The sequence below is a fragment of the Ambystoma mexicanum genome, chromosome 10 (assembly GCF_040938575.1).
Source record: "Ambystoma mexicanum isolate Mex_15411 chromosome 10, UKY_AmexF1_1, whole genome shotgun sequence".
Taxonomy (NCBI): domain Eukaryota; kingdom Metazoa; phylum Chordata; class Amphibia; order Caudata; family Ambystomatidae; genus Ambystoma; species Ambystoma mexicanum.
In genome coordinates this window covers 298,033,858-298,060,600 of record NC_090932.1, presented here as the reverse complement: position 1 = coordinate 298,060,600, position 26,743 = coordinate 298,033,858, and the positions used below count along the sequence as shown (strand labels likewise).

The 26,743-nt window shown below is 47.4% G+C and overlaps 1 protein-coding gene across 1 annotated transcript in view; it reads left to right on the top strand.

The window, feature by feature from the left end:
- MYO7B (myosin VIIB) overlaps positions 1–26,743 on the top strand; it is a 1,466,289-nt gene that overhangs the window by 1,267,963 nt on the left and 171,583 nt on the right. The window contains exon 42 of the mRNA XM_069617875.1: positions 6,588–6,675. Within this exon, the coding sequence (XP_069473976.1) occupies positions 6,588–6,675 (88 nt within the window). The remainder of the gene's footprint in view (positions 1–6,587; positions 6,676–26,743) is intronic.

Below are 26,743 nucleotides of genomic sequence, written 5' to 3'. Positions count from 1 at the left end.
AGCCCTAATCCCTGACCTCACTGGGCTCCGTAGGCAAACGCGCCCAGCACAGTACCACGCAACTATACTCCGAAGCTGGAACCCAATGCAGATCTCCTCACATTACATTCCTCCCCAAATAGGAATATGCCACATCACTTGCAAAGAAGAACGCTACACGGTTCATATCAGAATAGAAATTTAATGCGCAACAAATTCACCAAGCCCATACAGCCATTAGGCCATGAACCCCAAAATATATTTCATCATTGTGGGCTGCATCCGCAATAAATGACCAGCTACTTCTTGTGTGACGCCCTGTTCCCTCATGGTACACAGGGCCTACATTCTCGTACGAAAAGGCAACATGGAAGCGCCTCGAACCGCAGGGCCGTCCCATTAGGGAGGCACTAGTCCAGCTGAAAGGCCGAAATGTTGCTCCTAGCCACTAGTACTGCGTAAGGGCATGTGGCCCATTGGCGATCGTCCCATAAGATCGTAATGGTGCTCCACTGATTAACACGAAGCAGCAGGTGTCGGGAGTAAAATCCATCTGCAGGAGTGGCATACAGATGGCAGTGGCAAAAGGGGAGGAGATACCTGTCACCCAAATGAAATGAAAAAGAATAGTATGGCCATCAGAACTGCATTTGAATTACTCACTTCAATGATCACACAAAATCCACAGCCATATGCATGCTAGCCCACTCCAAGGGATCATCACCACCCAAAAACCACTTGCGAATCATAACTATCTATATCCAGGTGAAAACACTATTACAAACGAGTGTTACTGTGCATGCGTCTGTCAAAACAGAATCCATCAGATGGGATTAGTAACGTGCATAGACACAAGTGTCTGAAGGCGCGTCGAGACAGGGAGGGTTCAACAAGGCCAGATAGACGATGGTCCCACTATGGCAGCCCTGCATCACATAGCGCAGGGGAGGTGGATAGATTCCAAGAAGCCCCGTACATGGCAAACTCTGTATGAAATCATCTGTCCATGCATCCATACATCATTCCCTCATCCCGTAATGAAAACGCCTGATTTCATACTCACATAACATGTGAAATTTCCATTGAGTCTGTGCGTTATGCAGCCTGCAAAATCCACTGTGCTCCAGCCCGTAATTCCAGTGTTGTGAAGTAACATGTATTTGGGAACGTCTGGCCTCATCGTCCACTACGCTATTGCGCATCCCATACCATTCATATCAATCATTGCATTCTCGCCATGGCCCCTGTCCCAAGGACATTGAACAATAGAACGTTATATTTGCAGTCAGACCTGTGGGCGTCTCCTCGCCGCTAGCTGAGAACCGAAAGCGCTGTCCTTCGAATTCCTCATTTGCAACATCACGTCGAAAAGGCATCTGTGGCCGCTTGAAATCACAAATTAATCCATCTAGTGCGGCTGTGTGTGAAAATGGCAACTGGCTTCACTCACAAATGGGACGGCCCGCCCGTCGGTGAACCTCGGTACAGTGTTGCATGAGGGTCCACCGTAACTCGAGTACTACGTTCCACTGACCCTTCACAAGTCTGTTCGCGACTGCAAAGATAGTATGTGAAACAATGGGACCATAGCAGAATGAACATATCAACCAATATTACACTGCCATCGGGAACAAATACATGATTGTAATAGCAAGATGCCATTCGTCGAATTGCAGCGTTGTGTGCGGGACGTGCTCGCCCAAAGGGGATTGCAGCTTGCACAGGTGGAATGAATCACCACAGGTGGAGGCTATACAGCCTAAAAACACATAAATTGCACACCCAACCCCCTCACACAACCACACCCACTCCGAAATGCTACCGGCAGGACTAGCGATGTTGGCCCTGGGGGACCTGATAGCACTGCAAGTACTCCAACTTCAAGAAGAAGACGAACCCCAACTACTACAACAACCGGCCGCACGGAGGAGACGGAGGAGGAGGAGGAGGGCAAGGCAGGGCCAGCAAGGGCCGCCAGCACAGCCACTACCACCACGCAGGCAGCCCGCAATCCCACGCCTCCGAGCACATCCGTTCGACCTCACTGATGAGCAGATCCACACCCTCTACCGTTTGGACCGGGACACCATAACCGCCATTGTGGACATGACACAGGCTGACCTTGCCAGCATGATAGATAGCCCAACCGCCATCCCACCCCTACTGAAGGTGGTGTCTGTACTCCACTTCCTGGCCACAGGCACCTACCAGCACACAGTCGGACAGTTGCATGGCATTTCACAGCCACTGTTCTCACGGACACTATTGCAAGTGCTCGATGCCCTCCTGAGGCACGCAGACGACTACATCTCTCTACCGCGCTCGGAGCAGGAAATTACGAACACAAAAGTGGGATTCCATGCACTTGGCGGCATACCGGGTTGCATTGGTGCCATCGACTGCACCCATGTGGAATTGGTCGTCCCACATGCCATGGAGGCCCAGTACCGCAACCGAAAACAATTTCATTCTCTGAATGTACAAATCTTGTGTGACTCCAACAGGATCATTACACATTGTTGTGCCCGATTCCCTGGATCAACCCATGATTCTATGGTCTTGAGGAACTCTACAATACCACGCTACATGGAGCGACACGCAGGGAACAGATCCTGGCTACTCGGTGAGTCTCATTTCAAGCATGATAATGTGGGGTATGTGATGCGCCAATGACCTAGCAGGAAGGGGGGGGGGTGCGTACGTAGCAATGGCATTCCTCAAACATCCTTTATTGTCCACATACAGGTGATGCCGGGTATCCACTGAAGAGATGGCTCCTTACACCACTCCGGAACCCACGGGACCAGCATGAGGAGGACTACAACCATGCCCACTCACGTACCCGTGTAGTCATAGAACAGGCATTCGGCCTACTGAAGACTCGTTTCCGCTGCCTCAGCAGGTCTGGCGGGGCACTCCTGTACCGCCATGAGAAGGTTGCAAAGATGGTCATGGCATGTGTCATGCTACACAACATGTGCGTACGTAGAAATGTGCCCATGCCCCCTGACGCAGAACTGCAAGCACCTGAAGATGGTCATGATGAGGGTGGGGATGTGGCAGCACCTCAAGGAGTCTGCGAGGCACAGGAGGGCCGTGACATTCGTCAGCATATCATAGATGCATGCTTCTAGCACTCACGCCTGGTGGCTGATGCATGGACACGGAACTTGTGGCACTGTGTGTGTCCGGAACATGCACAATAAGGACTGTACGCCTATAATGGCCTCGTACACAAAGATCAATGTCCACACATCTCATTGGATAATCGTGCATTGTTTATGGCATATGTGAAATCATGTTACACACCCCATCGACCCGCCACCCAAGTGAGCCCAACACACCCCCTCCACCCTCCTACCTCCCCCCCGAACACCAGTGTCCAGAGATGCTCATTGTCAGTGGGCAGTCGCTATTGCAAGCCCCCTCTCCGGGTATCAGGGGCACCCCTGCCTGTGGAGCGCAGGTTCCTCCCTGATCTACGTTGGGGGCTGCCCTGGACGGAACTTGCAACGGATGATGTCTCTGCCTGCTCACGTCCATGCATGTCCCTAAGGGTTTGTGAGAGCTCAGTGAGCACACGGCGCACAGCGGCAAGTTCGGCACATACGTCTTTGGACGTCGCATGCAGTTCCCCCCTCAGGCTCTCGGTGCTTCTCTCCATTTGTACTCTCAGGCTCTCGGTGCTTCTCTCCATTTCTACTCTCAGGCTCTCGGTGCTTCTCTCCATTTCTACTCTCAGGCTCTCGGTGCTACTCTCCATTTGTGCCCTTAGTGTCTCTGTACTTCTCTCCATTTCTGCCCTAAGTGTCTCAGTTGATGTTTCTATGTCTGCCTTAGTGCCCCCACATTCATCGGCATGGTCCTTGAGGAGCGTGGCCAGTTGCTGCTGTTGCACGATTACCTGGTCGAGGGACTGTTGCCTCTGCTGGGCCATGGCCATTTGCAGTGGTGTCACAGAGGGGCTGGTCACCTCATGTTGCCTTGCCACAGGGCTTGTGGGGGATGGCCAGTCGTCGTCTTGTGGGTGCCCCTGCGTGGTTTCCTCATGGTGTACGGGATGGAACAGACAGGGGGATTGAGACAGGTCATGGATGGATCTGACTTCGACATCCCCGTTTTCTGTGTCGGAGCATGCTGCCATTAATGCAGTGTCACCTATGGTGCTGCTGCCACCAGAAGCAGTGCCTACTGTGGCATCCATTGGGGGGACCTGTGGTGGTGCTGTTGTGGGCATGCTGGGTGCTGGGGTGCCTGTTGGAGTTCCCTCCTGTGTGCTGCCACTTGATTTGTCCTGCTGCCGTGTCTTGATGCGTGCAGCTGAGGTGGAGGGTCTTTGGCCGTTGGTCTTGGCCCTCTTTGCAGGTGTGCTGGTAGGGGTGTCCTGGAGCTCGTCGTTTGAATCGGACCCTGTGGTGGAGTAGAAGAGGGCGAGCATTATTGATGGGTCTGTGGGAATTGGAATGGCAATGTATCACATGCATTGGGGTGGTACCTGAGGGTGATTTGGGTTGGGGCCTTGGAGGTGGTTTCTTTTTTGTTTGGAGTGAGGGTGCAGTTGTTTTGCAGCCTGCAGTTAGGGTGTGCCTGCTGCACGTGTAGAGGGTGTTTTTAGGATTTTTAATTATTTATGTATTTAATGTGAGTTTTAAAGTGTGCTATCGGGCCTATGTATGTGGACGTTCTCCTGGACATGTGTTACTGTTGCACTATGTGGACACGTGGTACTTCACATGATTGGACATTGTGGTTTTGGCATTGTTTTATTTGGGACACCTACCTGATTCTTCGGATGTCTGCACTCCTTTCTCCATCCCTCCGACTCCCTCTATACTCTCCATTCCAATGGTGGAGGAACAGATTTCTTCCCAGGGGGTCAACTTGATGGGTGATTCCGATCCTCCCCCGGTAGCTGTGGCAATGTTGCGGTTGGCAGAAAGTATGCTACGGACGCGGATCCGCAGGTCGTCCCATCGCTTTCTGCATTGCTGTGGGTTGCGGGGTGCGGTCCCCACCGCACTTACCCGCTGTGCCACCAGGGCCCATATGGCCTTCTTGTTCGCAAGTGCCGTCCTGGTCATTTGCGTGGAGAAGACGACGGCAGCATTCTCCTGGAGGGTCTCTGTGAGCACGGTGAGTTCCTCACGGGAGAAGTGGACCTGCCGCTTGCGGTCGCACGCTTTCTTCGCTACTTTTCCCATTTTTCTTGGTTTCACTAGGGTGGATGTCGGGTTGGGATGTGTCTCAGGGTAGTATTTTTAATGGTTGTGTGGAAATAGTGTTTTTATAGGTGTACGGCGTGATGTTTCCCGTTCCGGGAACATGTTTTTACTTCCGTTTCCGTATATTTACGGTCACCGTACTTTCCGATTGCCGCTCATTGCGGTGACCGCTAAGAGGGGTGGCGGAATTGCACCTAGGGCGCCGTACGGCGGCGGTGTGGGCCGTTTTGGGGTCATTTCCGCCATCGCGGACTTTGCACTTCCGCCATGGCGTGGTGCTCGTGCCCGATGGGTCGGAATGAGCCGCACTTTGCTCCGTCGTGCAATGGCGGAAACGCTATTTACGCTATGGCGGTCCGGTCGGTTGCTTTCCGCCAGGGTCGTAATGAGGGCCAGTGTGTAGAATTTAGCAGACATTTGCAATTGAGGTGCTATGTTCTTCACATGCCAATAATGCCTGAATTTTGTTTGCCTACTCAACATGGGTTCGCACTGCTACAGTGCTTCAAATAACATTTGCCAACACTTTGAACGTATGAAACCTTTATGGATTCTCTACCATTTTCTGCTATTTTGTGTGAATTTTACTGTTCACTGGAGTTCTTAATTTTTTGTCTTCTCTCTCTCTCTCTCTCTCTCTCTCTCTCTCTCTCTCTCTCTCTCTCTCTCTCTCTTTCTCTCCCTCTCTCTCTCTCTCTCTCTCATCACTGCCTTACCCACCAATGCACTGTGCTCCTTTAGAAGTACTTGTAGATTTTTAAACTGACATCTCTATGATTTTCCATCATGTCCCCCCTCACACCCCATCTACTCCTACGCCCTTTCGCCAACACATGCAATACCAGAAAATTGTCGTAGACATGGCTTTAAAATTGCATTTTTCTTGCACTTGCTGTAGAAAGTTTCTTAAATTCAGAGCTTGTGGAACATGGAATCCATTTATATCTTGGAAATAAAGAAGATGGGCATAGAAATTACTGCATTTATAGATGCGGTGCTAATCTTGAAAAGTGTTTGATATGTGTCTTGCTTAAGTTTGCTTCGGTAGATGGCATTACATTCTAGGTCTTGGTGAAGCTGGATACATGCACCTCAGCAAACACTAGCTGTCATACATTCAGGCCCAATTAGTATGTCTTGCTGGTAGCTATTAGCAGAGCCCACAAAGGAGAGGGTCTCCATTATGGTATTCAAACATCATCCTGCTCTCTGAAGAGTGTCTACATATCTCCCATCCTGATGTTAGCTTGGCGCTCACTTTCTCTCATGTCATCTACAATTCTTGGGATTTCTCTGAGCTAGCTACTTTGGATGTACCATGTTTTTGCCTCTGCAGTTTGCATTCTGTGCAAGTACATCTGTAACATTGTGTCTCTGCCTTTTTAGATTTTAGGTCAAAATGAGCCGGATTACTTTTTCGACTCCTTGAGGGATCTGAATGATTTCATCAGGAAGAACAAACCAAGCAAAGACGGTAAGTAGATGTTTAGAAAAAATGACATGATATGTTCTTGGGTTTTGCCACTTTTTTGGCATTTTGACGCTTTAAAGAACCGCTTTTGTGGCTATGCTTTTTGTGATTGTGAGTGACTATAAGCAGTGTGACTGTATTTGTCTCCAAGTTATATAATTTGTGAAGTTAAGAATCCCTTGGAGTTGTATGCTCTTTCATTGTAAGTATAGTTCATGCTGTGCACTATCGTTGCATGATCTTACAAATTAATTGCCAAACTGACATGTGTTAGACACAATGACAAAAATGAAAGACTACGAAGTGCTCCGGAAGTGTGGCTGTTGGGCTGGGAGCCTTCGAACTTTTTGGGAAAATTGGTGACTCTGGCGGTTGGACTTCACGGCGTCGGCAAGAGGAAGCTTGCACTGCCGCGTAACGAGTGACTGGAATTCACTCAGCCCCTCCTTGATTGCCCCGCCTCCTGTCAGCCCTCCCCCCACAGCCTCTTCCTCAAAAGCACTGGTGCACGCGCATCTCGCGCGCGCATCCGAAGTGCTCCGGAAGTGTGGCTGTTGGGCTGGGAGCCTTCGAACTTTTTGGGAAAATTGGTGACTCTGGCGGTTGGACTTCACGGCGTCGGCAAGAGGAAGCTTGCACTGCCGCGTAACGAGTGACTGGAATTCACTCAGGTGACTGCTGCTAATTTGCAAAACCGTCGGTTTTGCTGCGGCCTTGCTGCGAGTTTTTGCTGTGTCCTGCTGATCTATCTACGAGGGTGTAACCAATTCCCTATTCTCTTTCCACTCCCTTAGCCCCTCCTTGATTGCCCCGCCTCCTGTCAGCCCTCCCCCCACAGCCTCTTCCTCAAAAGCACTGGTGCACGCGCATCTCGCGCGCGCATCCGAAGTGCTCCGGAAGTGTGGCTGTTGGGCTGTTCGGCGGAGCGGTGGAGGTAAGGAGCCCCCTTTCTTTCCCATTTAATAAATAAAACCCGTGTGCATTTTGCTACGGGCTCATTAATATCTTCATATTAAAGCACATGACTAATTTGCGAGGTTGCTAAAAATATTGCCTTTTAATTTATGGTCATCGTATACATGTCCTAATTGCATATAAGCAATATATCATTATCTTTATGCTTGCTTAGAAATGGTGAATGGTTTAAGAAGTGGTAGGAAATTGAACGACCTTCAAACCAGAGCAATGACCAGCAATACTGAGATCAAGCTTGCACCAATTGTTGTACCATTACTTGAGACCCCCATCACGCCTTCAATGGTTATGAGACAGGATGTTGAAGAACAGATAGGTGTTACCTTAGCTATTCCATCTATAGATACAAGACCGGGGATCCTGGAAGAAATGGGTATTAGTTCTAAATGTCACATGCCCATCCCGACACACTGTCCCAATCAAGCTGGTACTTCAACAAACAAGAAATTCAAGCTAAAGGACCTAAATAATAGTGACCAAATGGGCACCCTACAATCTACTCTGCCACAAACTTGCGAAAATAATATGCATAGTCATGCTAATGCAATTATTAATGAAGATATAGTTGATTGCTCACTGATGGGCCCAATAATTGAGGCAGAACTAGGTAAACGTATACGACTCTCACTTGGCCCTTCCACGCCAGCCAACCAACGGTTGGTTGGACGGGAGGACGTATTTATGTTGACCACTTCTGCCAAAAAAAAAGAAAAAAAAAAAAACATTAACAAGAGTCTACCAAATTATAATAGTGAAGTTTTGGATGTTGAAAAGTCCAAATTGGTATGGGAAACTGATTACATCTCAGATGCATCACTCAATAAACCCATGGTAAGTTCTCCAAATACAACGAGTGCTCAAATTGCACTCAATGAACGTATGATCATAGACATTCAAGAATTCCAATCAAGCATGAATGATAGAGATAAGGAAATCTCTGATAACGAGGCTCGCCCAGAGAATATTACTCTAAATGCTCCATCACTAAGTCCTGATTTCCCGGTATTGGCGAGAATTTTAGATCTACTTGACAAAGGGCATGAGCGCTCGCATTATGAGATAGGCATCATGAGAACAGCAATTGAAGAACTCACTAACAAAACTAACAGAATTGAGGGTCTCTTGTTTGCATGTGATACTATTGCCAATCTATCAGAAAGACAGAATACTAGGAAGATCATGATTGATAGTGCTAACCAATTTGACGGGATCCATGGTATTCCACAAAAACAAACACGATCCTATGCAAGTGTGGTGACTTCAACTACACAACACTCCACTCATACACAGACTGATGGGAATGATGAAGAGATATTTAAAGTATTAAATTCTGTTCAAAGGATTGAATGTCATCTGGAGCAATTGAAGGTTAATTCTAACATTATATCTTCATCAAGACAGATCTCTATCTGTGCAGAGGAGGAGAGTGACAATGTTATCGAACTAAATAGTCCCTCCCCTCTGACTGATCTGAGTAGTCCTTCTCCTTTGACTGATCTGATTGATCTTTCCGAAGAGTGTTTAGACAATAATTCGTCGATTCAAACCATTATAAAAGAAAATGATGCCCTACCTAAGCATAAGATCGTTTTAACCCGCAAAGAAAAACGAGCAGCCGGGAGGGCAACGAAAAGGAGGGCCAAAGCACTGGCACTGACAAAAAAACATGCAAGGGCAACGTCAATTTCGCCTGATCTACTAGAGAACGAGGTGATTATTGACCTCTCTCAGTTGGATGACGAATCAAAGACTCTACTGGATCTAAATCGCCCTAACACTAATCAGGAATTGGATAAGATAACCAACGAAATAGGACCCAAAAAGAATGATAGTAACATCATCAATGGAAAAGGAGGGAAAAAGGCCTGCATAAATTTAACATCTAATAATTCGATCCAACCCGATATTCTGGCTAGGGGGTCGCAGCTGTCCCTTTCTCAGTTTTACCCCATTTCTCATAAACAAACTTCCAACAAAAAAAGTAAAAAGTCTAAACTACAAACAAGTGAAACTGAATTGAAGACAGTGGAAGCAGATACAATCATCACATCTCTAGATGATGAGCCATGGATGATGGGTGTGTTGGGAAATGATCCAGCAAAATCAAAACGGCTAATGCATAATATGAATGCATTACCCATCATCAATGAAGTATCATCTACCAATACTGTGAAACATAATGTTCATGTCTCTGGATTATCTACAAATATACAGGTCCCGCCAATAGACAATGCAACAACTGACTTAAATGACAAACAAAATGACATCAGTCAAAACTTCGATCTTATTAAAGATCCACCCTTTATAATGGGTTGGGAAAACGATCCAAAAATAAACACCAGACCTAACTTGAATCGCTCTTCTCTTCTGAAAGCCTTCCACACTATCCCTTGTCTGAGAACAATTTGTTCAGGGGATATTGACTGGGTTAGATTGCCTACTATCCAGAGTGATAGAATGACCTGCGGCTTCTACTCTAGGTTGATTATGAAGCTGGTCTGGGAGCAAAGAGAAAATTTTGCATATGTAGGTTTAACTCCCTCCCTTCTACATTCTGAATCAGAGGCAAAAAGCTTTCTGGAAAAACCGGCCGCCATCACTACAATAAATCAAAACATGGAGCAGAAACAATCAGCGTACATTAATGAAGAGTTGGTAAAACAGATATTGGCTATGGCTGCAACCCTGTCGGGGCACAATAACCAGAGCACAATGATGACTGCACCCGCTTTGGCTGCACCTTCCTAGCTCTACGCAGCATGACCAACCTTTTGTATGCTTTTCCTGGAATAGTTGTGGATTAGCCAACTTTAATAGATGGTGGGGTACAGTGGACGCTAAAGCTTATCCTGCTGTTATACTACTCCAGGAAACCATGCACGTAAACCATTTTAACTTGGAAGGATATGACTGCTATACTCACCCTGCGATAAGAGGGGAGAAGGGCCGACCATCAGGAGGACTGGCAATCCTTGTTCACAATGCTTGTAGATTTATTACGAAATGTACATACAGGGATGACTCTGTATTAGCCGTTGAATTAACCCTAGACACATTAAGCAAAAACTCTTTTTTAATTATGTGTCTATACTGGAACAGGAGTAAGACAACGTTTATTGCAGCTTGCGAGAAACTTAATGCAATTCTAGTAGATGCATTTTCTCGCCATACACATTTGGGAGTTGTGGTTGGTGGTGACTTTAATTCCTCCTGTCTGTATGATGATAAGTATAAGGGGCAAAATCTATTAAATACTGATCAAACTATAAAGAATGGTAAACAATGGGTTGACTTCTTCCAAAATTGGGACATTCAGGTAGTCCCCATTGATGAAAAAGGTCCTGTTCATACATGGTCAAGAGGAGATCTGGGTTCACACATTGATCATTTTTTTCAATCCTCGTCCCTACAGAATTCCCATGACCGAGTTAATATAAAAAAATTGGGCTTCAGTGATCATTATGCAATTTCTTTGAAAGTGAATATAGATAGTTGGTTCTTTGAAGCCAGTAAGATATTGACGTTAGTTGAAAATGATCGTGTGGGCCTTTCTGTAAGATGGAATCCATCTATATGTCATCAGTTGACAATGAGAATGAAAACCGACCCGGTGATGAACAGGGTTGTGAATGACTTATGTTATGATCCAAGCAGTGTTGACACATTATTGGCTAAAAGGATTGAATATCATCTTTCTTCCATGTTACCGAAAAAAAATGTGATCGTGCATCAAAAACATCATTTACATGTCTTCAATATTGAAATGTTTCGTTTAAAGAAGGATAAGAATTATAAGATTCGACAACTTGCGAAATTGGTACTTGAACCGCACGATTATTATTATTTAAAAAATAATATTCTTTATAAATATAAAACTGCGGTGAAAAATTTAAAAATAAAATTATATCTAGAAGACAACCGGAATATGATGCATAATCTGCTCAAGAGTGACACACGGAAAATATGGTCAATATTGAGGACATTGAATGCCTGCAATGATGGCCCATTGGAAAATGGTATATCAGCAGATGCATGGATTTATTTCATTCGAACTAAATATGATATGCCAAATCAATTCTTACCCTATTCCACACTGGACATGGTTAAGGATATACCCACAACTTCACCATGGAGACACGATGACATATCCAGGGCTATCATGAAACTAAATCCCTCACGGGCTACTGGCCCTGATGGCATTCCTGCATGTCTTTACAGATCTGATAATGACCTATGGGCAACAATATTAAAGTATAGATTCGATGCCATTTTCCTTTTACAAAAAATCCCAAAATCATGGTGTTCGGCCATTATCATTCCTATTCATAAAAAAGGTCCTATTGATGACCCTCTTAATTTCAGACCTATTGCCTTAACGGATTCTTCTTCTAAGGTCTTCTGTTTGCTAATTCTTGAAGAACTTCAGGAATTCATGATTAAGAACTCCATATTGTCAAAATATCAAACCGGGTTTAGATGTCGTATGGGTTGTTCACTAAATGCCACACTATTATCCCATATTCAATTGAACTCAAAACACCAATATTCAGGAGCTGTTTATATTGCAGCGTTAGATTTAAGCTCTGCATTTGACACAGTATTGCGTGATATACTATGGGTTAAGATGCTAGCGATGGGTTTTCCACGTCATTTGGTAGCGCTCATTATCTTACTACATTCACATACCAGTTACAGAGTACGATTAAATAAGGAGGGTGCTCTTACTGAACCTATCCCATCTAAAATTGGGTTGAAACAGGGCTGCACATTGGCGGCTGTCTTATTTAACCTATATATATGTGATGTAGAGGATTGTTGGGCTAATGAAATTATCTACCCGATTAAGCTAGGATGTCTTAAAATCAATTATATTGGCTTTGCGGATGATATCTTAATTTTGGATAAAACCCCCTTTGGTCTACAAAATAAGATTAATGCGTTTAATAACTTTGCTGTCTCTCATAATTTAAGAATAAATCATTCTAAATCATCGATTATTGTATTATGTGATGGGAGAAAAAAACAGTGCTCTTATAATTGGTCGATTGATGGAAAACATATCGAAATAGCATCTGAGATCAAATATCTGGGTTATCCTCTGACAGATGATTTTTCCAAATCCTGGTGGCGGGAAAAAATACACACTAGAACCAAACCATTGATATCTCAAATGCGTATAATTATGGCAAAATATTGTGAATTTTCACTTTTGCCTATTATACAGTTTTATCTCCTAAAAATTGAACCAATAATTATTTACCTAACTGACATATGCCTATATGAGGTCGATGATATATTGGATACAGTTCAAGGGACAATATGGAAAAAGGTACTTGGCTTGCCTCTTGCTGTACCGAATGACATTGTCCGACATGAATTAGGCCTCTTACCACTATCTGCCAAAAGAAACCTGCGATTGTTGAACAATTATGCTAAAATACTTGACCCGCCAAGTAATTCTCTTTATGAAGATCTAAAAAATCTGCTGGAAATAGGGAATGTGAGATCAATAAATGACTATGCGGAAAAAATGAATGATTTAATGTCAATACTGGGAATTCTAAAAGAAGATTTAATATTGGGTCTACCAAGTTGTAAACGAAAATTGCACTTGTTTTATTGGTGCTGTCAAGCAGACAGAATAGGGTGTTATAGTTCTTATTATGAATATGCCCAGTATAGAAGAAAGTGGGGGGAGAGGTTGAAATATATTGCACAGTTTCCATCCTCTGTTGCTCGAAGGTTCTATCTTCGTTTCAAACTTAACTTGTATCATACTAATGAAAAGTTATATCAATGGGGGAAATGTGATGTAAAGTTCATGTCTGGCTCATGTCGATTTTGCAATAATTCAAAGGTTTTGGAGACTTTAAAACATCTAGTAATATATTGCACATTTTTTGAAGATTTACGTCAAGACAGGTTTGCTAATTTTTTGGATTCTGGTATAATCTTATCTCGTGAAGTACTATGGCAAAAATGTATGAATGGCAATAGTGACAAACTTATTATTAGACTAACACAGATCTTAACAAATATTGATATTAAATTAAGTGAACTAAATTGTGATATGTAAAAAGAGAAGGGGAGCAGAATGCATATAAGCTCTAAAGGATATTAATTGTTTTAAATTATTGTTATATATGTGTAACAGTAGTTGCATGAAACTTGCTGATTACTGTTTAATGTGTGACTCTTTTCAAACTGTTTTTACTATATGATAAATTATGTACCAAATTTGTAAAGGTTTTTTTACCATATACAAATAAAATAAAAAAAAAAAAAAAAATGAAAGACTACGTCGGGAGGGCATCTCTAAAACTAATGCACGGCATATGGTATAATCAACAGAAAAAACACTTACAACTACACACACTTGCATCCACATGTGCAGGTACCAGACTACAATTGTTTTTTGTACTGGCCTACAGAGCTACACGGCCACTGCAGTGTCAAATGCATGTTATACAAATCTTTAATGGCATAACATTTAAAAAGCAATTATGTAATGCAGCTGCATTTTGCTGCTGAGCTGCACTCATATTGCATTATAAAAACTGGTTAGACGTATGGGAAACAACAGGTGCCGTACTTCTAGCACTTTTGAGGGCTACATAGAGTAAGACACAAAAACATTGTTTTGCCATTGTTTGTGCAACATCCTTTGTCAGAATATGAAGTTTTCTGACGATTTACGTCTGGAAACAACCATGCTGTATCTTTGCAAATTATAGAACATGAAGAAATTCAGTATTACTTGATTGATTTACCAACTTTTAATCTCTTATGAGGCATTCCATGGTGCACTTTACATAGTCCATTAGAAAAAAACCTGTTAGGCTCTCCTTTGGATTTGATGGCCTCATTTGGAAAAGGACACTTAGTGTAGGAACATGACATCTTTGTAAATGCATTTGGAGTCTGCATATGTGTCTGTGGCGACAAGAGATTAGCAGGCTTTGGCAAACTTAAATAAATCATTGAAGGAAGTCAAGCTAGCAGCATTACTTACATTACTTAGACTAATAACAAACTTGCTTTTGAATACTGCCGCAAAATGACTACTACTATGCAGGAGTACAGGAATGAGTAAATAATACAATTTCTACTCATCCCCACACTTCTACTAATCCAGCAGGGATCCCAATCATAAATCATAAAGGTGAATTGGGCACAGCCTGACAGGAATACCGCTTTCGCCATTTTCAAGGTATCATGGTGTAGGTGCCTTTCCCCGTCTTACTACGTGTGAGAGAAAAAATAAAATAGCAGGCAAAACCCCTTGTCGGGGAAAGAGGCACTGAGACCCGGCTGCAAGAGTTCAAAGGATGGTTTATTTCTCCAGCTAGGAAATAACCCAAAAAGAAAACTCTCCCACATTTACATCAGTGCCAACATTTATATTAGTTAAAGTAACTCTAACAAAAAATACTAAATGGACCCGATTGGCCAGACGGTGTGGTGCTGTAGATGTGGGTAGCATCTCTTCCTCCTGGTTGGCTGAGAAGCTGACGGACATCTAACATCTTGCGCTCCATACAGGTCAGGGTCCGGTCACTGTGGTCATTACCTAAGCTAGTATTGCTACATACTAAATGACAAATTATTTAAAACATTTTATGCTACTTGTCACATTTCTACATAAGTTACACACAATGATTATTGTCAGTGCAAGTAAAAGCATATATTATAATAATAAAAATGCTTAAGGTTAGTAGTGGGTGTGTTGGGTGGGTTTCGCAGCACAGACGAGGGTCTGGCACTTGAAAGAAATACCTTACAGGGGGTGCAGGGTCAGGATGGGGGTGGGTGGCTTGCACGTTTATGAGGACGAATCGAGCAGAAAGTGCTTAGCTCATCCTGGTTCACATGCCGGTTTTCAGGCAAACAGTGATCTCAGAGGAAGAAAACTGTAGCATATTGATTGTTGCAACTTTCTCCAGCTTCAGCGTGAGAATGAAAGCGCAGAGCTTTCCTTCGCAGGGGGAGTGCAAGGGTGGGGGCCAGCCAGCTGCCTGCGCGCCTTGTGTGTGTGTCTCTGTCCTTGGCTGCTGTGGTGGAAAGGGGAGCTGAGCATTGCTGTACTATCGCAGTGAGGCCTGTTTACCCAAGATGGAGTCGAAAGGGGGCACAAAAGATGGATGCCCCGTGTCCTGCTCAGTAGTCCCATCTACGTAGCAGTCAACTGTGGTTGACTTTACATAAGGGCGAGGGGCAATCGCACTACCGGAGGCACGCGGTCCAAGCCTTGTACTGAGGAGCGTACGACGCGAGGGGGCCTGAGGACCCCTCGCTCCCATACAATGGGCACTGGCAGACTATACTCTCCAGAAGGGATGTGCACTAGCAAAGAAGCCGACCAAACAACAATAATACTGCCGTGCCATTCTAAAAGAATGGCAGAGCAAGGTTCTATAAAAATAGGATACTGGAATTAAGCTAATAGAATAAAATTAAATAAACACCAAGGACCCACCCCTGCATGGTAAAATTCAGAAAATTCAAACTTCAGAATGAAAAGGTACTTTTAATGGGTCAGGTCAGCATCTAAATGCTGCAAGTCAGTTGTTCCCAGTAGATGGTAGGTGTTGAGACAGATAAGTTGGCTCAGGATGATCCAGTTATGCTCCGCGAACCTGTAGCTCCGGTCAGCCTGAATTGGATGGAGAAACCAGGAAGGCAGTGGGTCAGGTCGAGTGTCTTGAATCAGTCAAGTCAGCTTGAAGAGGTCCAACGATGCAATGCTGTTGTTCAGTGGTGATCAGCTAAAAAATGGCCTTGAGCGGACGCAGACAATGGGTTGTGTCAGTGGCTTGACAGCTCAACAGCACATTGAACACGGTGAGTGTCAAAGGCAGCTTCTGGTGCTTACAGAGCATTTCAAAAAGCATCTTGAAGTAGTCTAGCTGGCTCAAAAATGGATTGAAGCTGGGAAACAAGGCCCAGGGCTGTTTCTTGATTTCTGGGGTCTCCAGGGGCAGGTTAAATATTTTCTATTGCACTGCCCAGCCATGGAGGTCTTCAAGAGCACTTACAAGGTTCCGTCACATTCAGTGGGCAGGGATCTGGCAGACAAGTGGTCCCAGCTGCAGGAGGTCTTGTTCAGCCAGCATATCACCTCAAATATTATTAAGGGATAGTGTTGACCTTTTCTTGAAGATCTCTATCTTTGCCTGTATTTCACAGGGCTATAGAGCAGACTGTACTCCCAACGAAGTTCCAAACAGAGTTCGAGATGAAATCCTCCTGGGTCAGATGTCCAAAGATGATCCAACAGGGAGGGTGGTCTCACCCTCCTAAATCATCTACAGTGGATTGGTTTCCTTCTAGCCTCTTGTAAGGCATCCAATACTGGATGCTATTTCAGAATTCCTGGTGATTTCATACCAAGTTCTCTATATGCAGAGAAGTGTCGAGGGGGTACAGGAAGTCTGGGAGCTCAAGTAAAATCCAAGAATGTGGGACCCTTCTGTAGACTGATGCTTCTATCATGGCTGCACTAGCCTCACTCCTTCTCATGTCTGCTTACATCAAAGAATCTATGTTAATTACCACCCTACTGTGAGTAATTTTGTCCTGGCCGAGTCTGACCTTTGAATCACTGGACATCTCTCTGCCCCTTTGGGGGCAGGCAGTTCCTATCTTCCTGGAAGGTGACAACAATCTTTTCACAGAGCAGACAAAGGTTTTTTTGGGTGAAACCAATCCCAGAGAGTGAATACAGAGGAGACCTTTTCAGTATGTTTACTCTAAATCAAGCTGGCAATAAAATTACAACATAAGGTTTGGCCAGTGTAATTGTGGATTCCCAGAGACTACTATGTCATAACCAGACATTACTTATATTTAGATTTGCCAGGAAGGGAGCAGACACATATATTATTCAATTTGGATGACTGCCCTGGGTTAAAGGAGGAGGCTGATGTTTTAGCTTTGTGCACCAGCAGTCCTTTTGCAGGAATGCACATGTCACTTTGTTCTGTTTTGTGGCCAAAATACAAAGCAGCTCATAAGAGGTGTCAGGAGACAGGCCCAGCACAGATACATGTTTTCACTATTCTTTTAGCATGGAGTATTATGAAAGGGCAATTTGATTAGCAGACCTCACTTTAATAGACATATCTTCCTGCATTATACTATTGATAGAAACAATGATAGAAACAAATATTAGGCTATTCCACTCTCACATATGGCATTCTCACACAATTATATCAAGCTATAAGGTTGTAGAGGAGCAGGTGGACAAGTCATCCCTAGCTCCCACCCCCTCACCTCTGTCATACTGGAACAGCAGGAGAAGAGCCCTATGTGGGACACCAGGTATCATCCCAATACTGCATCGAGTGTATGAGTGATGATATGCACTCAAACAACCACATTGAATGCACCCTCGCACCAAGGGGGAAAAGGATGTATGCACACACCATTGGACATCATAGTGCTATAAGTGAAATCTGACGAAGGCAGGGTGATGTCATGGAGGAAAGATACTGAGACACACTGAAACGATATGCAAATACTCAAAGAATAAAGATGTAACTAAAGTAAAAAGAGAAACATGCAATCGAATATGAAGAAATCATGTATGCAAAAAAGATAAAGTAACCTGTTGACTAATACGTCTATATACATAAAAACGCATGGTAGATGAGGCATATAGAAGCTTGCTGCAGAGGAAAACATAACGTGGCTAGAGCGGCCATAATGGAAAGATGGATGTCAGACTCGGATTGAAACCAATCAAGCTACCTCAGAGACAGACCAGGGGTGCAGAGTTAGGAGACGGTGGAAAAATAGCTCTGTGTGAGGAATAAGGAGAAGTCTATTGGCCTGAGATCAAGGATACTAATCCAAGGAATAATTGCAAGGCACAAGGGGAGTTAAAAGGATAAGCCATGTACGTAAGACACATTTCTCTTAGATTAGCAAAGAAGAAAACATCTGCAAGAGCCAAGTAATGTACATTTAAAGATGCAGAAAACCTATGCAAGATGGAGTGAGCGCAGAGAACACGAAGGGTATTGACACCAAGCTCAATTGAATCAATTAGCAGTAAATAGATTGGTTGGGATAGACACACTTGTGCTCTCCTCACACATGATTCAGAAGTCGAAAACAAGGGCTATTCATTAAGCCCAAATAATGATAATGGTGTGCCTACACTCCCTTGAATGTCCCAGAACAAAGAACAGGCTTCAAGGTCAACTTCAAAGGAGAAGCATTGGCTTTGGGCTTGACTGATGAGAGATGATGGACTAATTGGGAAAGTGGGGAGTAGTCTGACGTTACTCTCGGTCACCTGAGTTCCGATTTGCTTACGTGCTGCTAACGAGCCGAATGCCCAAGGTTGGAAAAGCATGCCAACCAATCAGAGGGTCTATGTAGCAACATGCTATACAATGTTGGTTGCAAAGACTTACCCGCTGCCATTTATCCATTGTTATCAGTATTATACATATTTAGATGGTTCAAGGCATGCCCACCAGATAAGAGGCAGCCAATGAAGTTATTAACATGTATACATATTATAGGTACACATGTTCCCTCTCTTCAATGGGTTTTACAGTTTGCCACATAGGCTGATGCATATCGAGATATAAAACCTTTTTATAATCCCAGTTGGGTGTAAGTGCATGTTCTCCAGCATGGGGTCTGGCATGGATTCACATGCTCATGAATATTCCCCGTCGTCAGGCTGGGAATCCTCGGTAAAGAAAAAATCAGTATCAGTTTCGTTTCTGATCTGTCTTTCGTAGTAGTAACCAATCACTGATCTCTGCGTCATACTGACCACAGCCAATGACTGCCCTCTACCTAAGCCCCGCCTCTGGCAGCCATCTTCAGATTTTTACCGCACGTTCAAGTGTTGGGTTCCTCATGCTATTGCTCTCGAGCGTTAGTGCTATTTTTCACGTTTTTTCTCAAAAAATTTCTCTTTTTTCAGTCAAAAGAGCCTCAAGCTCCACCGTTTCTTCATCCGATCAACGGGGACCTGTGTCGGATTCGTCTACGCCCCTCAAGGGTGAAGATTTCGTCAAGCCACGCTTTTGGAGGACTCCAGAAGTTTCTCAGGCCCATCTCGGACATGGCCCAGGAGAAGGGAAGCTCGACGCCCGGAAAGCTGTTCAGGGTCTGCCCTGGATGCCAGCTTCAGAATGTCTTTAAGGAGGACGAACACTCCCTTTGTCTTTACTGCCTACATGAGGACAAGACGCACGTGGAGAAGGACTGTGCGTTTTGCGGCAATATGTCGGAGCGGACCATGAAGGACCGCCATCAACGTCTTGCCAACTGGCTGGAAGGGAAGAGCCCGTCAGGCGAGAAGAAGAAGAAGAAGTCCGAGCGGTCTTCTAAGACCTTTGAGGACGCCCCGGCGACGGGGGTTCAACAGAAGGCCAAGCACCGCGAGTCCGCTGGCACCGGGAGCGCCGAACGGTCGGGCTCTATGGGCGCCAGGCAGGGCGCATCCTCCCCGGCGCCATCAACCACGAGCCAACGCTCTGGCTCGGGTAAGAGGAAGGCCGAGCACCCGGCGAAGCTCCTGGAGAGACCACGGTCGAGCTCGAAGGCCCCATCTGAGGGGGAGCGAGGCGGTGACCCTCCCCCCAAAGGAGAAGGCGGTGAGTGCACCTAAGGTGGTGAAAGCCTTAATCCATCCGGCCAAGGCCTCTATCGAGACAGTCGCGGCGGCCCTGGCTCAGCCTGTGGAGGCTACACCAGTGGTGGCGACCTTGGGGCTCAGAGTCTCCCTGCCACCGCGGAGGGAGTCCTCTTTCATGCCCATCGACAGGACCCCTGTGAAACCTCCGACGGAGAAGAAAAAGGGGGGGCAGGAGGTCGTCGTGGATTCGGCCTCAACCTCTGAGGAAGAGCTGATCGAAGTCTTAAGCCACGGCGTTGGCGTGGAAGAAGACCAGCCCGTCGGGAGGGACCCGGACGTAGGAGACGACGAGAACGTCGAGGGTGCCGACGGGGCTCCTGACCGCCCGTCGGACTCCCCTCAACCAGTGCCGCAAGACAACTCGGCGGCCATTTTGTTGGCTATACAGTCCTTATGCTCGGAGATAAGGACGAGACTGCCGTTACCACCAGCGGAGGAACCGCTCCCGGCGGGGGACCCGGAACCAGGCCCTTTTGGGAGCCCTCCCCCTACGAGAAGAAGGATTCATCCTCCACCTCCTTTTCAGCCATCGCGCCCTGTTCAGCCCTCCTCCCCGTCCACGACACGTGGGGATGATACGGGGACTGACACGGCCGCAACGGGTACAGACGACGAGGTTTACGACGAGGATCTCCCGTCGTCACCTCCCACCCGGGCTTCCCCGCCCGACGAGATTGGATCGTTTCACTCCATGATCGCCAGGGCATCCGAGCTTTTCCAGCTCTGCCCGGAAGAGAAGAAGAAGGAAGGTTTCCTTTATCAACGGCGGAAGGCCAAGAGGAAGACAGTCCTCTCTGTACCTCTACTGGACGATATTTGGGATGAGGGCCTCGCCCTCCTCAAGAACCCATCCACGACGCCGGCTAGAAGGGATCGGTACGAGAAGAAGTACCGGGTCCCGGACGCGGCCCCCTTGTGCCTTCGGGCACAGCCGACCCCGGAGTCGGTCGTCTCCGCGGCGGCCAGGAAGAAAGCGGGGGGGGGGGCGCGGCCTCTACGTCGACCTCCCCGCCGGACGGCGAGGGAAAGAAATTAGACACGATGGGACGCAGAGTCATCTCGTCTGCAGCGACGACGATTAAGGCGCCCAACGCCTTGGCTATCGTAGCCTGCTACGACAGGGAGTTGTGGTACAAACTGGCCCCCCTGCTGGACTTCCTACCAGACGACAAGAGGGCGGAAGGCCTAGAGATCTTGCAGGAAGGAGAGGTGGCGTCGGACCACACCATTACGATTGCGACGGACATCGCTGACACTGGATTTCGCCATTTGGGCAACGGCGTGTGCCTTAGGCGGCGTGGATGGCTCAAGGCTACTGACTTCCGTCAGGACGTGCAGACCAGAGTCTTGGACATGCCGTTCGACGGAAACAACCTGTTTGGGAAAACAGTGGACGATTCCCTACAAGCCATCAAGACGGACACGGAGACGGCCCGTGCTCTTGGTGTTCTCCAGCAACGACGGCCGCCCTTTCGGAGCGGCGGAGGCAAACAGGGTGCCTCCAAAGGTTCCAGCGGCGGATTTTCCACCTACCGTCAAGCGGCCCGTTCGTCATCACAGGAAGCTTACAGGGGACGAGGCAAGTCAGGCGGACCCCGCCGTCGTCACCAAGGAGGACAAGGCGGCAAAGCCTCGTCGAAGCAGGACTGAACCGGCCGTGGGGTCGGGCCCCCACCGAAGCACCCCGGTGGGAGGCCAGCTGGCGAGCTTCGTCAGCGTGTGGGAGTCCATCTCCACCGACCGTTGGGTGCTGGACGCCCTAGCTCAGGGTCATGCGCTTGAGTTTCTAAAGAGGTGCCCGCGCGTCCCCCCTGTGGCCAAGAAAGAACATCACATCCCTCAACTTCTCTTGGAGGTAAAGGCGATGCTCAAGAAGGGCGCCATCGAGCTCGTCCCAAAGAGGCTTCGGGACTCCAGAGTTTACTCAAGATACTTCCTCGTGAAGAAGAAGACGGGAGGATGGCGTCCCGTCCTTGACCTACGACAACTGAACAAATTCATCAAGGCACAGAAGTTCCGGATGGTCACCCTCCGACACGTCCTGGGTCAGCTGGAGGAGGGCGATTTTCTGTCGTCGTTGGATTTGGAGGATGCCTACTTCCATATTCCCATCCTAAAGGGACACCGAAAGTTTCTCAGGTTCGTGGTCCAAGGGCGTCACTACCAGTTCAGAGCCCTTCCCTTCGGATTGAGGTCGGCACCCAGGGTGTTCACCAAGTGCCTCGCACCGGTGGCGGCGCAGCTGCGCCGAGAGGGGATCCACATCTACCCCTACCTGGACGACTGGCTCATCCGAGCGAAGACGGAGGAGCTCGCCGTGGAGCACACGGCAAGGACCGTCCAACTACTCACGGACCTGGGATTCTCCATAAACTACGCCAAGTCCCACCTGGTGCCCGCGCAAGGCGCACTGTTTCTGGGAGCGAAGCTCGACACAGTGTCGCTTCTGGCCTCTCCGTCGGAGGAAAGGACGAAGGCCATCTTGGGCAAGGTGCAGCGGATGCTGGTTGCGGACACGGCCAGAGTGAGGTCCATCAAGTCCCTCCTCGGAATGATGTCTTCTTGCATTTACCTCATCCGCCTGTGCAGGCTCCGGATGCGCCCGTTGCAGGAGTTCCTGGACGCGCGCTGGATCCAGACGATGGGCAGCTTCGAGGAGAGGATCACACTCGACGAGAGTTTCCGACGAGCGATCCGGTGGTGGGGCACCCGCGCGCCTCTGACGGCGGGCATGGACTTCCAGACCCCCGGCCACCAGGAGACAGTGACCACGGATGCCTCCCTGGAAGGGTGGGGAGCGCACACCGAAAATATGCACGCGAGAGGCCTTTGGCTTCCGACGGAGAAGTCCCTCCATATCAACGTCCTGGAGCTCCGTGCAGTGTTTTGGGCCCTCAGGTCCTTTCTTCTGTCCCTCAAGGGCAAGGTGGTGAGGATCTTCACCGACAACACCACCACCATGTTCTACATCAGGAAGCAGGGCGGAACCAGGTCCCCAGCCCTGTCCAAGGAGGCGCAGGTTCTGTGGCATTTGGCCGTCGCCCAAGGGATGTTTCTGGTGCTGTTTCATCTGGCAGGGATAAAAAACACCATCGCCGACTCGCTCAGCAGAGAGCTGCGCTCGTGCCACGAGTGGGAACTACGACAGGATCTAGTGGACCGCCTCTTCCGACGGTGGGGCACTCCCCAGATCGATCTGTTCACGACGGCGACGAACTCCAAGTGCCGGAGGTTCGCCAGCAGGTTTCCCCAGCCGAGGAGCATGGGCGATGCTTTCTCGTTCCCCTGGGAGGGCCTGTTTCTATACGCGTTCCCTCCATTGCCATTGCTGATCCGGCTCATCAACCAGCTCAAGAGGTCACGGTGCAGGATGATCCTCGTCGCACCTGCGTGTCCGAGGCAGATATGGTTCCCGGACCTTCTGGACTTGTCAGCGTCCCCGTCAATCAAGCTGCCAGCGGACACGGTTCTTCTCTCCAGGGAAGGAGGCGCCATCCTCCATCACGACCCGAAGTCGCTGAACTTGCAGGCCTGGCTCCTGCAGTGTTAGAGTTTGGAGGATACGACATACAGGCCGACTGCAGAGAGGTTCTTGCAAAGGCCAGGGCGTCCTCAACTCTTAAATGCTATGGACACAAATGGAAGAGGTTCTCTGTCTGGTGCCACGCACAGAAGATTAACCCTCTACGGATTACGGCTCCCCAGGTACTGCCGTACCTTCTGACGCTGGCCAAGGCTGGGCTGGCGCACGCGTCGATCAAGATTCATCTTGCTGCGATCTCCCGATACACCAGAACCACGGGGCGGACATCTTTGTGGTCTCATCGTCTGGTGAAAGAATTCATGAAGGGACTGTTCAGATCGTTCCCGCCGGTGAAGGCTCCGGCCCCGGCGTGGGAGCTCAACATGGTGCTGACCAAGCTCATGGGACCTCCGTTCGAGCCTCTGCACTCGGCTCCGTTGAAGTTCTTGTCGTGGAAAATAGCGTTTCTTGTGGCCATCACCTCCGCACGAAGAGTGGGAGAGATCCAGGCCCTTTCCTGCAAGCCCCCGTACTTGACTTTTCACGACACGAGGGTAGTGCTCAGGACGCACCCCTCCTTCATTCCCAAGGTGCCGTCGGACTTCCACCTCAACGAACCCTTGGTGTTGCCTGTTTTCTTCCCATCGCCTTCGTCGCCGGCCGAAAGGACTTTGCACTCGCTGGATGTGGCTAGAGCGCTGAAGTTTTACGTGGACCGCACAAAGTGTTTTCAGAAGACGTCACAACTTTTTGTGAACTTTGGACCTGTCAATCAGGGGAAGGCTCTCTCAAAGGCCTCCATTTCCAGATGGCTCTATGGCTGTATCATGTACTGTTATCGGTTGGCAAACCGACCGCTGCCTGGCTGTCCGAGAGCCCATACCACCACAACGATCGCAGCTACCACGGCGTTCCTATCTGGTGTGCCCTTGCTGGACATCTGCAGGGCTGCTACGTGGAGGTCGACGCACACCTTCACGAAATTCTACTGCGTCGATCGGGATTCCAGGGAGGAGTCCAGGGTCGGCCAAGCAGTGCTGCGCAATCTGTTCGCCTAAGGTGAGCCTGGTGAGGAGGTAAGTATTGCTTAATGTTGAGTTTGATGTAATGCTTAATGTTGAGCCTTTGCCACCTCCCGTGGTTGTGCATGTGTGTACTGCTATGTATTCTTTATTCATGAGCATGTGAATCCATGCCAGACCCCATGCTGGAGAAGGAACAAGTTACTTACCTGTAACTGTTGTTCTCCAGCATGGGTCTGGCATGGATTCACATGCGAACCCTCCCGCCTACCCCTCTGCGGCTCTTCACTTGGTCATACTGCCACTTCACGTGCTACCAAATCTGAAGATGGCTGCCAGAGGCGGGGCTTAGGTAGAGGGCAGTCATTGGCTGTGGTCAGTATGACGCAGAGATCAGTGATTGGTTACTACTACGAAAGACAGATCAGAAACGAAACTGATACTGATTTTTTCTTTACCGAGGATTCCCAGCCTGATGACGGGAAATATTCATGAGCATGTGAATCCATGCCAGACCCATGCTGGAGAACAACAGTTACAGGTAAGTAACTTGTTCCAACTACTGCCTGCTATTCACCAGATTACTCTACTTTATTCTTATGCTAATTATAAAGAAGTATTATCCCATATTCTTTGAGTCTGTCCGTTTATTGTGGTCTGAGATTATTATTGGTAATTCCATCTAGCACATGAGACGCTTAAAGGTGCTAGAGCACAAGGGTGAATGTTATCTAAGACTCTAACTGAAAAATGAAACAGCAACAACCATCAATGTTCCCCTCTATTGCATCTTGAAATGTTATGGATACATACTAAAGGGCAATTAAAACAACCCAAAAATGTAGAATGTGGAGCAGATTTGAAAGCCACGGCAACCAATCTATCTTGTGCAACTTCACAGATACAGCAAGATAATTCATATGTACTTTTGGTATTAGGCATTGTTCATGCGAGATTCCATCTCACAAACAAAAGCATGTCTTCATGCAGGTTGATTTGGTCTCTTGATAGCATTAGGAATGCAGGGTGAATGGCAAGATATTCCCTATGAAAGAGGTCTAATGAGCATTGAAACTGTGAGGCATCTACTATTTTATTTGAAAGAATTATATGAACCCTTGTGCCCCAGGATTTCCCTGAAGAATTCTGTAGTGAGGAAGGGGAGATGGTGGATATGCCACTGATCTCCAGGAGGCAAGTGGTCTGGACACATCCCCAGAACTGGACATGCTTCATGTCTCTACTCCTGTGAGACCTCATGCATCTTTCCAAGGCCTGATCTCTAAGGTGGTGCAGACTTTAGGGTTATCGGCCCCATCCAGACCCAAGGTGCAGTTTGTTTTAAGGTACATTCTTCAAAAAAATCTGCAAAGGGAGACCCTGCTGCCATTTAATCAGGTAGTAAGGACCCCTATACTGGAATTGAGGATGAAGAATGCTTTGATCCCCAAGAAGGACTGAGACTTAGCAAAGATGCACAAGCCGGCACTTTTGGACCCGGCCTTCCCCTCCTCGGTTGTCTCCCCTGAGTGCCCAGTGGTCCAGGCCGCTATGGCAAGCCTGAACACTTTGTCCTTCCAGCCCCTTATCCCTGGCATGAATAGTAAGAGGATGGATGCCGGGGCAGGGGGGGAGAATTTTGCCGAAGAGCCATTAATGTCTCCTGTACATTGCCAAGTTTTCCTTCGGTCTCTGGTTCGCAGTTTCTGATACCGCAGAGCACCTTCCCAAGGGAGAGGCCAGAGAGGCCTTTGAAGCCCTGTTCAATGATTGCAAGGAGGTGCGTCGCCAGATTCTGCAGTCAGGCCTGGATACCACTGACTGTGTGGCATTTCCGTGGCTACGGGAACAGTATTAAGGTGATATTCCTGGTTTAGGACCTTCGGGTTT